The sequence below is a fragment of the Syngnathus leptorhynchus genome, chromosome 1, assembly GCF_054491065.1.
Source record: "Syngnathus leptorhynchus isolate UIUO chromosome 1, UIUO_Slep, whole genome shotgun sequence".
Taxonomy (NCBI): domain Eukaryota; kingdom Metazoa; phylum Chordata; class Actinopteri; order Syngnathiformes; family Syngnathidae; genus Syngnathus; species Syngnathus leptorhynchus.
This window is the reverse complement of record NC_141195.1, coordinates 22,387,146-22,400,571: the sequence shown is the minus strand read 5'-3', so window position 1 is coordinate 22,400,571 and position 13,426 is coordinate 22,387,146. Positions and strand designations below refer to the sequence as shown.

Genomic DNA, 13,426 nt, shown 5'->3' with positions numbered 1-13,426 from the left:
TCCAAGTATATGTGACACATTGTAACTTTGAAACTTTATATGTCGAATAATGAGAAGCTCCTGTGCAAATTGATGTATTTCCTAGATATAAATTACAATTTCAACTAATTCAAGTTGGGTTTGGACTGTGTAATGACGAATATGAACTGCAGAGGGCGCTTGAGCTCTATCTTGACGCTTGCAAGCCTCAGACCAAAAAAAAAACCATTTATAGTAGCGTTCGATATTAGTTTATGGAAAGCCGTTTGAACATTTATTTGATATTTTTTATGTCTACGTTAAGGTACAATAATATTTTGTTTGTTCTCCGTATGAAGGTAATTCTGTGCACTGATAGACGTGCTACTCTGGTAAAACTGCCAAAATAAAAAAATAAAAAAAATATTGAAGTAAAAAAATAATAAAAATTAAAAAAATTATTAATAAAATAGAAAACGAATAGAAAAAATATACATCTATATGTGACAAATTGTGAGGTGTAACCACTATTATCTTCCTATGCCTATTAGTTCACAACTGTGGCACATATTTGGCATATTTTCCATAGAATCCATATTTCTGCTTCAATTGAAAAGTGGCAAATGCCATCACAAGGTCAGAGTTCAACAGCACCGCGGGCATTGTGCGACCTTCTTTCTCAAACACAAAATATGTTCCTGCTCTAGTTTGCTTTTTGCCTCAATGCTGCCTTTAGTCTTCACTTCCTACATTAGATGGAACACAAAGAACAGGAAAAAGGGGGCTCGGGCTCAGGTGAGGGTGTCTGAAAGCAAAGGGCAGTTCAGAGCCGCTCCACACAGCAAAAATACCACCACCCGCCCGAGGCCTGTCATCCTCAGTGACGACAATTCGTCAGTGGGAAAATGAGGGAGAGACAAAAGATCGATCAAGTGACTGAATCATATCTCAGCAGCTCATTAATGAGAATTGAATGTGACATCGACGGTATTTTACAAGCCCCCCCCCCCCCCCCTCTCTGACATTCAGAGCAGTCATTAAGCCGTGCTGGTTGCAAGGGGGGAGATGAGAGAAGGGGGAGAAGAAGGGGGAGTGGCTTTGAAACAGAACACTGATAAACAAGTTCAGCTGGAGGAAAAGGGAGTACTATAGTATATGTTGTGTTCCACGTTCTTGCTCTGGTTGGTGGGGAATGAAGCAACGTAGCCACAGCTGCCGTGGGTTCTTGTAGGATCTTCTGAAGAACATTTATTTCAAGAGCACATTTCATACACAATGCAACTCAACAGACAATAGCTAATCAGCTCATTCTGATGATTATCTGACCATCAAGTGTTTTGCATATATTTAAAAAAAAAAAAAAAAAGAAAAAACATGCAGGACCCTGCAGAACCAGGATTTAAGAGTGGAAATCATCCATAGGTGTGAATGTGAGTGGGAGGCCTGTCCAAGAGGGTGTACCCTTCTTCTTCTTCTTCTTCTTCTTAGCAGACAGGAGGGATAGACTCCAGTTTGCACCAACCCTTTGAGGATCATCAACATTTTCAAAAACCAAAGGATGGATGTGACCAAATAATTGAATTCAAGGACTTCCAGTGCAGGAAATCCCATAACTCACTTGAAGCCCACGACACATTCCAGTGTGAAAAGGACCTTTGTTGCCAGACACTCACCACACATAGAAGAATGTGATGAGGAATTCCCCCCCTCCCCACCCCACAAAAAAAAATCAGCTTGATTTTTTTTTTTTTTTTTTAATGCCCAAACACTCAAAAAGGCCCTTTTAGTCGGGATTTATTTTATTTTTTATGATACGCAGGCGTCTCGTTGTGTGGGAGCATATGTGCGATGCAGGGATAATGTCAGGACACCTTGCAGAATGGCGCTTCGTTCCACCTGCAGCAGTTATTTGGAAAGGTTCAAACCATAAATCTCAGTCTGGCTGCTGCTTTTTTTTTTTCCCACCCTTCTTTGTCCTGTTGCATCATTAAGTGGCTTACAAGGAAGATTAACACACAAACCACAAAATATGATTTAGGTGGTCATATTGTGGCACAATCTTTTTTTTATGTGGCATGCCCGGATATTCTCAAGTGTGAAAAGAATCGGCATTATATAGCGAGCACATGACAACATTTGTCCTGTGATTTAATTTCCACGCGCTTGCGGCCGTTTCCCAGCATGAACAAACCACGGCTGTCTCCGCCGTGGCAAATTGTAATGGGAGGATTTAAAGCTGTCACTCATATCTCGACGTGACCTTTCACAAAAAAAAAAAGACCATACGTGCGCGTTCCCGTGCTTGCGTCTTTGACAGAATTCACGACGGGAACATTTTGTTCAGCTGGAACCTGATCGGGTATCTTCCAATGTCACCCATAGGAAACCAAATCCTTGTGTGACGTCATTTATTTGTTAATTTGAGTACAGGACACTCATAATAAATTAATCTATACTATCAATTTTTTTTTTTTTTTGGGAGGTGCTCCAAAAATCTTGTCATCCATCTCAACCAAAAAGTTTGAATTCTATAGCTTCAATTCATAAAGTATACGGTGGCATGTTCACATGACGCCCTGTCACATGGTTGGTGCCCAGTGGGAATGATGTCAATGCATAACACAAAAACACACAAAAGCTTATAGAGCAACAAGATACATTTAATTTGATAATTGCCTTGTTTCCTTAGAATACCGGCTCAGAAGTATTCTTAAGAGTCCAGGTGGGGGAAAAAAAAAAAAATCTCAGAACATGATTCTCTTTGAGCCTATAGATAAAGCTGTAATTTCATCCCAAAGGAGACAATCAAACATGGCGATTTAAGACGGTTTTGCAATGAGCGATTGATGACAGGCAACATTGGCAGTTTGACGATCTTTGCTGTCAAAATATGGAAGACAAAAAATCTAAGTGACGACATATTATAAATGCACAGCTTGCTCGACGGGGAGGGGTCACGATAAAAACGGAGGCACGTGTTGACGTGAGATTCCAAGAATATGCATTCAAGTCACTTGGGAGCTTCTGCAGGAGAAACTTGAGGAACACCTTCAAGCTCAGTTTAGCCCTTGTAAAAAAAAAAAATAGTCCAATGACGTGGTAATCAGTATCTGGCGGTGGCTTTGCCTCAACCTGAGAAGGCACGCATCCAACATTCCTTTAACAAAACATTTGAGTGTGCTCCGACTTGTTGAAATGTAGCACCTCGTTCACGGCATTAACGCGGATTTCCCCTTTCACACGGGAAAAACAACTTCAAAAATAGAACAAATACAATACTTGAGCATCCTTTTTTTTTTTACTAAGTCATAAAAAATATAGAATCCCTTTTAAAACCCCTGTTTTGCAATCAATGTAAATATTTCCATTACAACTTGGTATATGTCTCTTAACTTTAAATGTCTACAGTAAAAAATATATATACTATATATATTTATAAATAATTTTAAATAAAAGCAGAAAGAGTACGGCTAAAGCTCACAACCTGTAAACATGAGTGTCAGTGGGAGTTTGCAGTTGCTGTGGCTAATGTTGACCAAGTTGACCACCTTCAGCTTCCTGGAGAGTAAAAAAATCTCGCTTGCATAAAAAGTTGGCTGCAAATTGGCGGTGAAGTGCTTGCACAAATGTACAGTAACGCCAAACAATCAAGAGACATCTTTGCATGTCTGCGGATTGCCACGACCTCTGGACAGTTAACTTGAGTTCTACAGTAGAGCGACGGTTTCACGTTCTAGAACGTGTGTACAAACTTTGATACATGAAACCGCACTTGAGCACGAAATACACTTTCAATGGGGAGAAAGTTCTTGTTTGGGGAAAGTAAGAGATGCATACACCTGAAATATGGACACGCTGAAAAAAATGCTTGCTAGCATGCAGCCTTTGAGCAAATTGGGTCACTTGTGTGCGAGGTTCATTATTTTAACTCAGCAGATGATTGGATTTCATTGAAAGGGAAAAGTTCCTTTCTCCCCTTAAAAAATTGCATTAGGTGTTAAGAAACCAGCTTTGGATTGGTACCTTTGAGGAACAGCTAGCGCTGGGTGAGCTATTTCATCTAATTTGTGTTATTTTTGACCCAGACGTTTTAGGAGTGTCTGCGAATAATTTGTTATAATCAGCGTCTTTGCCCGTTTCTCTTGCAATTAGCATGAATACAAATGTTTGCAGCCCAAGAAGAAGACATTGTGAACGATACAATAAAGCACGAGATTCCGTTCAGAGCAGAATTGACAGCAATCAGTGCTGAGTTAAAAAAACTACCAAAAAAACATATTATAAAGATAGAAATTTCAAAGATTTGATTAAAAAAAAAAAAACGATGCTATAAATAGTCACATTGTGCGCTATGAAACGTCTGAGGCACCTGATGTCGAGAAGAACCAATCAAGTTGTGGGCCCATGAAAACAAACCTCAATCATTGGATTGCGTTTCAGGCCAAACACGGGCAGGAACGGCCTGATTGCATTGTCATTCAAATGAGGTTGTTGACAGGAGAGCCCCACCAGACCCGGGCTCGGGCTTAGACTCCGCCTCCGCTTCGGTCCACCGTCACGGGGCCCCTCATATCCAACGTTTCCTCGGCGGACTTCATCAAGATGGCAAGGCGGCTGTCTGACACGTGGCCCTTCTTGACGGCGCTCATTAACTAAATGACACATGATCAAGAAAGTGAGCGGTCCGACCACCTTCACGTGCTCCGATGAACCCAACACCCGATGGCTTGCTAGACTTGACTTGACTTGACTTGATCCTTTCATAGCTACAAATACCTAGCAGAGTGACCGCCCAATTAAACAGCAGAGTAAATCAAGTAAACAAAAACAAAAAAAACAAATTTTTTTTCTACGTAGTTCTCAAAACGTGTCTGTGAGGGGAGCCATTTTGAATGTTGCAAATTGTGACCTCAAAATTAGGCTAAATGAACACTTCCGAGGCTCTGAAACACGGCCAAAACTAATGAGAACTACTTTGTGGCTTCCTTGCCGACATTTTTCGTTTTGACAGTCTCGCCCAGTCCCGCTTTTAAAACATTATCGAGATATTTGGAGCGAGCTGTTTCCCTCCATCAATATTAGTCACCCGAGTATTTGAGAGTTGTTGAACATCCTCCAGCACAAAACAATATTCTGCTGTCCTCTGGCGAGTCCGAGCGGATGTGCGCTCAAGAGCAGCTCGCGCTAATGAAGACAAAAGAGTGTCATCACGTTCCCTCATAATGACTCTTTTCTCAAGTCGAAGCAAAAGTGAGAAAGTCATTTGGCGACGGATGAAGGCAGGCCTCATTATACCTGTCGTGCATTCTCCGTCCTAATTAAGTTGAGAGTTCACACCTGCTGTGTGCGACAGGTCTGAGACGGACAATCGCTTTTTCTCTTTTTTTTTTCCCCCCCCACGTTCGCGGAATGTTCATCCGAGTATTTTTGTCGATTGTTGCGAGAAAACCAATTTGTACGGGCCGTCGCTTACCTGGAGGAATTCGCCTAATTCGATCTGTCCGTTTTTGTTGACGTCCACCTCGTTCAGAATTTCATGGAGGGCGTTCTCGTCGATGTGGACACTGATACTCTACACAGAAAAGAAAACGGGATGGAATCTTGATCCGGTTACATCAAAGACGATCAGGGGAAACTCACGTCGAGGACTTGCTGGACATCAAGCGTGGTGATGAATCCTTTACGATCTTTATCAAACATTTGAAATCGCTTCTTGTACCTGCCGAGCACATCAAAGTCGAGCGCATTCCTTCTCAATGACTGACTCCAGAGTTTACGGCAGACCTTTGGACGGAGAACGTTCGTACCTGGCTACTTCCTGGTTGTCCAGGGTCATTTCAGATGTCTTGGTCAACTGCTCCGAGCGGGATCGGTAGCCCATTTCTTGGTACAAGAACTTCTTGGCTGCTTCCAGCTCGGCCTAGAAGATAGATATCATATAATCACGGTCGATCTGGGATGTTTTTTTTTTTTTTTTTTTCTTCACTGCTGAATGAGTTTCCTCCCTCGAGTGACAATAAAAGCTCGGATTACAGGCACACAGTAACAGAGTCTAAGGTGTGGACTTCCTCATTGTGCTGATAGAAAACCCAAGTGGGGACTTAACCAGTTTTCAAAAGAAAATAGTTGCGGGTTTTGGTACCGTCTTGCGCTCTTGGCTCCAGCCCAATTCCTTGGCCATGATCTGCACAATGCGCGGGAGGGCCTCGTCGGCCGCCTGCACGTTCAGGAAGCCCAGTCGTGTCCTCCGGGCGATGAGGTCAATGGCGGTACAGGCGTATTCCTTAATGGCGTACAGCACCTGCGACGGGACGTAGACCGTGACGACGCCGATGACATCATTTGGACGCCATCGCGCTTCACCTCAGCTTCGATGTAGGGGAACTCCGACACAAGCCTTTTCCCAACTATCGGCCATCTTTGTCCTGTGACCATGGCCAACTTGGCCACGTCGTACGCCTTCCCTCCGTACGTGGAAGCCAAATGCTGTGCGACCTAAACAGAAGGTCCGGTATGCTTTTAATTGACCTCCAATTGCAAGAATGATGGATTTTTATTTTTTTTATTGGGAGCACCTTGTTGTCGAGATGTCTACAGAATACACAACAGCGTTTTGCTATTCAGATCGTCGGCTTACCCATCATGCAAAAGGGCAAACACTGTCCAAATATCAGCAGTGACCTTTGAAGAATATTTCGCGGCGCCTTCGAGCGCTTTTAATAAGGAGTAAGTGAACCGCACCAGGACTTTCCTCCACCGAAACAATGTTCTAGTGAATTTAATGGGGGGGTAGTGGCTAACTGTTGCCGATGTAAATCAATGGATCCGATGGACTTCATGCTAATGGCGTCGTTCGGCATAAAAGCTCTTCTCGTGTCAAGTCTTGGAAATGTCGACGTCGTTAAAATCAACATCGAGGTGGGGAAGCGGTCAATGTAGGTGACTGCTTCTGAATTTCTGGTCTGGTACGATTCCGTGCTACGACTAAATAGAACAAACAAAAGCATCCTACTTCCTGCTCCAAGCCGTAGTCCTGCACCAGACGGATGTAAAGCGTCGGCGTCCAGTCTTTGGAGCCCTCCAACATCAAGCCCACAGTCTTGCATTTCTCAGCTGGGAGGCCATGTTTTTTGATGGCAGCGTCCAGAGTCTCCTCAGCCATGGATCTGTAGGTGGTCCACTTGCCACCTGAGGACGGAAGCGCCCTTGAAATAAAAGTGGCCCAATGAACCGTTTCGTATCGACCCAAACACAAAGAAGCTGACCCGCGATGGTGACCAATCCGCTGTCACTGATGCTGACAATGTGGTTACGGCAGATGGACTGAGTGTCTTTGGAGTTGGGGTCCGTCACCAGGGGGCGGATTCCGCTCCACGCTGCCAAGACGTCGCCTCGTCTCACTGCGACGTAACACATTTAGTTTGCGTTTGACGAGCTTCCGGACCGAACCGCGGTTCTTACCTTCCACGTCGGGGCTCAGGTAGTTGCGGACCTCATTCAGGATGAAGTTGATGTCGTCCTCGCCGGGGATGGGGTGGGCTGTGACTGTGGTGGGAGTGTCTGTGGTTCCAGCGATGGTCATCTTCTCCCAAGGCAGGAAGAAGATGACCCGGCCGTCGCTTGTGGCCGGATCCAACAGGCCCATGTTATCGGGACTGCGTGGCAAAAAAAAAAAACCATCAGTCGGATGAGCTGAAAAGTGTGCCGTGTATCGCAAGGTCCGGACCTGTAGTAACCCGGGATGACGATATGCACGCCGGCACTGGGCTGGCAGATGTTTGGAGTTTCCTGGTTATCCATCTTCCTCACCGAATCCGTGAAGGGCCCGGTGGCGTTGATGACACATTTGGCTTTGACATCGAATTCCTCGCCTTCGAAGCAGTGACGACACGTGATCGACAGCCCAATGCTTGTCTCGACGGCTAGCGAGCGATCTTTGCCCACCTGTGAGAAGGTCCCGACAGTGTGCCCCGCATACCGTCTCGTTTCCGGTCTGCGGGTCCTTTTTCTTCAGCAGGTGAACCACCTCGGTGTAGTTGGCCATAGCGGCACCGTAGCGGGCTGCGGTGAGGCCGATGGCTAAGTTCATACGGGCGTCGTTGTGTTGCCCTGCGGGGCGACGGAGGGGAAAGGGGGAAAAAAAAAAAAAAGCAAACGCACATTGGTTGTTCGACGGTGAAGACAACAGACAGGAGGCGGAAGACATTTGTTGCTTAGACAGTCCGACCAATTGCATCGCCGGAGAGAAGGTCAGACTTTGGAAATGTCACAAGCGTGATTGTACCAGATGGCAGAAATTGAGGGGAAAAAAAAAAAAACATCCTCCACTCCGGCTGTCGGGGCAGCAGAAGGCTGACGGAATGTACAAAAGAAATGTAGGCAGAATCATTTCTTAGAAGGTTCTGGTCCACATTTTTTTTTTTTTTTTTAATCACTGGCTGGACTGTCACCATTTAAACCCAAAAGAACTTTTCTATCATGGAGGCAACGGTAGGACCGGTAGCAACGTGTTTTGCAATTTTACTTTCAATTTTGGCTTTGGAATTCTTCATTACCGCATTTGCTATTGTCAAGTATTTCTCGGAAAGCATCTCAGCGAAAAACACCAAGGTCAACCTACTCAGCTCTTCAAAAAGTAACTTTGGACTAAAAAAAAAAAAAAAAAATGTCCGCCGCTTACCATCATAATAAACGATGGCTCCCACCAGCTTGTCCTTCTTCAGCATGGGAAAGAACTCCAAGGCCTTGGTCTTACTGAGGACGTAACTGCTTTTTAAGCACTGAACGCCGGCCACCAGGTCGTACATCTTGATGCCCGCCCAATAATACGGAAGCTGCCACCATCTGGGACAACCCGTGAGAACGGTGAGGAAGCACACATGGATTGGAAAAAATCCAAATGAGTCCGAACTCACTTGTAAACAGGAAGCATGATTGGGAGTGGCGCTGACAGGTGAGGCGCCACCTCCAGAAGGTTGGCTCGTTCGTGGAGGGCTTCTTTCACCATCATGTACTGTTGTGGGAGATGTCCACTCAAGAAACATCTGGAAAATAAACCGAGGAACATCGGCATTCCATACCTGCTCATAGTCGAGTTTCATGATGGCCTTTTGGAGGTAGCGAACGCCGCCGTGAATGAGTTTGGTGCTCCGGCTACTCGTGCCGGAAGAGAAGTCGTCTCTCTCCACGAGAGCGGTCTGAAGGTCTACAGAGGACAATGCTCACGGGAACATCTTGACAAGAATTTGAAATGTATTGAAAGCTCTTACTGCGCGTGACAGCATCTAAGGCACATCCCACACCGGTGGCTCCGCCTCCAATGACCAGGACGTCAAAGTCTTTGTCTTTCAGCGTGGCGAGCTGGGTCCGCCTCGAGGGAAGCTCGTGGCGAAAGGGAGCCTTCAGCTCGGCTTCTGCCGCCACGCGAGCTAACCGAGCCTGGATGTGACGCAGACGTGCGTGCAAATTACGCCACGCTGTTTTTTTGGAAGAAAGTTAGCGGGCCCGTCGATCTGCTGCATGCTATTCGCGTTAAGCTACGAGAAACAAAAGCAAAGCTCTTCTACTTTCTATCCAAGATGAAGTTCAAAATGAATGTTAGCAAAAAATCAACAAGCGCTGTTAATATTAAGCTGCAAAGTGTGCGCTTGTCTTCTAGTTTTCAAGTGAAGCGCTGCTAAAAATCCAGGTTGTTTTTTTTTGGGGGGGGGGGGGGGTCGAGGCTCGGCGTGACCTGCTGCCACATGCGACTTGTCTTTGCAAAAACACACAACACAAATCACTGCAGTCATTCATGTCCTGCATTTGATTAGGGAATGATTTCAAGTCATAATAATCACAACAACAGTCTCTCCTCTGACACCAGGACGTGCCATCTCACCTAGCTAATGAAATATTTATTCCGTTTTTTTGTTTTGTTTTTTTTTGCTTCGCGTTTAATGATTGCATCAAGCTGCTTGAGAGCACATGCGCCATTTGACTTGCAAATGCGAGCAGGCTTTTGCAATTTGCTACTGAAATCATCGTCTCTCTCTCTCTCTCTCTCTGTGATGATAGGTAGAAAAAATATATATATATCAGCACAGAGCTAAATGTTGGGGATTAGAATTACTGGGATTAGAGGGCATGCATGATTACAAACTATTGTGGAAATGATTAGATTTCATCAACATGGGCTTCTTGCTTACCAATCCGTTCTTGGTTGGGTTGGCGGCGACAGGCAAGAGAAAGACATTATTGCAACGGGACACAAACAAAGTTCACATTAGCACGAACAGTTAAATAAAGGCTGCTATGTGGTAGCTCAGCGGATGTTCAAATATAGGTCCGCGTCGGGTCAAAGGTCGAGGGGAAACGCAGCTGTTCGCCCCTCTCAGATGACGAAAGCGTCAAGGCTGGACGTTAAAACATCAAATGAGGAGCTATAAGATGCCCCCATGAGGACTCAGTGCAGTTTTGTGGAAGGGAGGACAGGGCAGGGCAGGGCGTGTTTGTTTATTTATAAAACACCGGGACTGCTTTGACAGCATCTTCGAAATGCAGACACAAAATGAAGTAGAGACGAAAAAAGGTGAAAATGACAAATGAAATGAGGGATGTATAGTCAAACCTCGGTAGTGGGTTTTTTTTCCCCCCCATTGAAATGAATGGCAACTCAATTATTTCGGTGCAAAGATTTTCATCGATGTGTGCGTATCGAGTGTCTTTTTTGGTAACCCGGGACTTTCCTTGTAAAGGGTCTTTGGATCTTTTAAAGGCGCACTAAGTTTTGCAAAATCGCACAACAATTTTGGCTAGGACTACATTTCCTTCCTAACTTCCTTTCTTCTTTCCTTCCTTCATTATTTCCTTCCTTCCTCCTTTCCTTCCTTCCTTTCTTCCTCCATTATTTTTTCCTATTTATTTATGTATGTATGCATGTATGTATGTGTGTGTGTGTGTGTGTGTGTGTGTGTGTGTGTGTGTGTGTGTGTTTGTTTGTTTGTTTGTTTGTTCTTTTGTTTTAATATAGTCCTACTTGCAATTTTCCTTTTCCTAGAAGCCATTCCTTGTGCAAATCTCACTGTTCTTTTGTTTTAATATAGTCCTACTTGCAATTTTCCTTTTCCTAGAAGCCATTCCTTGTGCAAATCTCACTCAAAAATTAGATGAGTCACCAGTGACTAAGCAGCATGAGAAAGCACAATCTATCCCTTTCCGTGCGTTCATGTCATCCAAAGTAGTTCCTGACACAAAAATTGTGCATGAATCAAAGTCATTTTTTTTTCACGAATGCTGTGATGAATTCATCATAAGCAGTGGGAGGAGCTTAATTCTTCACATGTAAGGAAATACAATCTTTCTGTGCTTCTTCGCACGAAGGTTATAAAACCCTGCAGGATGATTTATCACTAGTGTCATATGTGTAGCCTATGTGGCGTGTGGTGGGGTGGCAGGACAAGAAAAGTTAAGAGCGGGAAAAAAAAAAAAAAGGAAAACAACACAAGGCTTCATTTCGGTGCGTCAGAAGTCAATTCTCCCTACCTACGGTTTGGAGCTGACCAAAGGGACAAAAAAGGTAACGCTAAATGATATGAACACACCCTGCAAGTAATGACCCGACCCTTTTTTTTAGCCACACCTCCAAAAAAATGACTTTTCATTTTAATAAGTCACAGGAACAAGTGACCCACATTTGCTTCATGCGCAACATCTGGCAAATGAGGTACATATAAGGTACTGTACTATATCCTAAAGGCATCAATTACATTCCAACCTCCTGATGTATAGAAGACTTTTTTTTTGTCAACAACAATGTTCATTTGCAACTTACCTGCTTCTTCCTATACTCTACGAGCTGTGACAGACCAAAAACGGTAGCGACGGCTCCGCCGCCGATCATAGCCGTCCGTTTGAAGGCCTTCCTGAACGCCATATTCCCTGCGAAAACAGCAACGTGTTATGAGAGGGGTACGTATGGGAGGCGTGCCAACCTCAAACTGGAGTAAGGAGGAGTTCGACAAGTGGTGAATGCTGCGGTTCTGTTTAACCCCGATTGGGTCTGTGAAACCCATTTTCAATTTAAAAATGTGTTGGTTTTTTTTCAACCTGGAATTCACCAGCTTTAGCTCATTTTCTGTGAAGAACATAAATGCCATATTCGTTTATATTATAATATTAATGAGTCTATTTATTTATCTTTTATCTTGGGTTGTGGTTAGGCTTCCTGTTCTAATGGGGAGGATTCCTTTTCATACTTTATTTCCTTAGGATGCCCTATGTTTAATAATATATTAATATTTCTTTTTTTTTTTTTTTTTTAACACAATTTCCAGCCGTCGTCACTGGCCCCCTGGAAGACACCTTCTGAGAGTATAATGGCATGTCTGCTTTCACACCTTGGATAGGCAACTCATTAATGTGAATGCAAATAATTACAATGAGTTCCGTTGAAAGACGGAGAAGCTGGATGAGCCGGCTCATCCACACTCAGTCACACTGCTGAGGGGATAGCGCCAATGCTGGGCCAGCCCCGGTGGCTCTTCTGACATCAGCCGAACATGCACGCTCAATTATGAGTCAGCATCGAAAGGGCGTAGTGGGGCTTTCTGGCTGGCTGTAGTAATGCCAAACGTGTGATTGTGTCTTTTGCACTGAGCCCTCATCTTGAGCTGACATCTTGCTATGGATTACAATGCTCTCCGGTTTGATCTTTGTCGGAGACGAACGCTGACGAATAAAGTGATGTGAAAATGAAAGAGGGGGGGAAAAAAGGAAAAAAAAGCAATGCGTCATACAAACTGACAAACAGAAAAGTTTCCTGGTTTTGTTGTAGTTTTTACTTTAAAATCTGGTTGTTGTTTTTTTTACGCATAATAACAACACGCGTACACAAGGTTATTACAGTACTGGCTTACGAGGCGCGAACTACACTATGTCTTTTGACAAACGGACCATAAAGATGTTGAATAATAATTGAGATTATAAATGACAATAAAAGATGAGGCGCTTTTCACTTACAGATTGCCTTGTTTGGGGCTTGATAAACGGTCGCTCAGGGCGATGCAGGGCGGAGAACGAGGCATCGGTTGTCCTAGCCTGTCTGGTAGCCCGATGAGTTTGACAGCTTCAACCAGGAAATGGAGCTACGTTTGAGTGACGTGAGCTTTCACCAATCAGAGTACGCGCGTCTGGTCTTTATGTCCAATCACAGCTCGGAATAGACGACCTTGCCCTTCACAATGACGTGCCGAAGTAGTGGCATGCTCAAGTCCCCCCCCAGCGTCCCTCTTGGAATCATTACAAAGAGCCAAGTGCCACCAGCTGTCGTCTTTTGGCACACAAAATATGAACAATACGTCATACAGTATTACGTTGCCATTAAAGGAATGGTTTCGCCCAAGCGTTCATCAAACACCATACAGAAGTTTGATTCCTAAAGTCATTTAAAATGATTGTAAGACAGTCAGTCGTATTACGCGCAGATTCG

At 44.3% G+C, this 13,426-nt stretch overlaps 1 protein-coding gene across 1 annotated transcript; it reads right to left on the bottom strand.

Annotated features, from left to right (window-relative positions):
* Positions 1–2,597: 2,597 nt before the first annotated feature.
* gpd2 (glycerol-3-phosphate dehydrogenase 2 (mitochondrial)) lies at positions 2,598–13,189 on the bottom strand. Its single transcript, XM_085905494.1, has 17 exons — positions 12,958–13,189; positions 11,771–11,877; positions 9,228–9,396; positions 9,039–9,163; positions 8,874–8,971; positions 8,639–8,802; positions 7,903–8,067; positions 7,685–7,829; positions 7,420–7,613; positions 7,224–7,358; positions 6,971–7,146; positions 6,322–6,453; positions 6,101–6,259; positions 5,766–5,878; positions 5,599–5,677; positions 5,432–5,530; positions 2,598–4,610 (listed from the first exon to the last, which is right to left on the bottom strand). The coding sequence occupies exons 2-17, from the start codon at positions 11,870–11,872 to the stop codon at positions 4,485–4,487; spliced, it is 2,181 nt and encodes a 726-aa protein (XP_085761620.1). The 5' UTR covers positions 11,873–11,877; positions 12,958–13,189; the 3' UTR covers positions 2,598–4,484.
* Between the last annotated feature and the right edge of the window lie 237 nt (positions 13,190–13,426).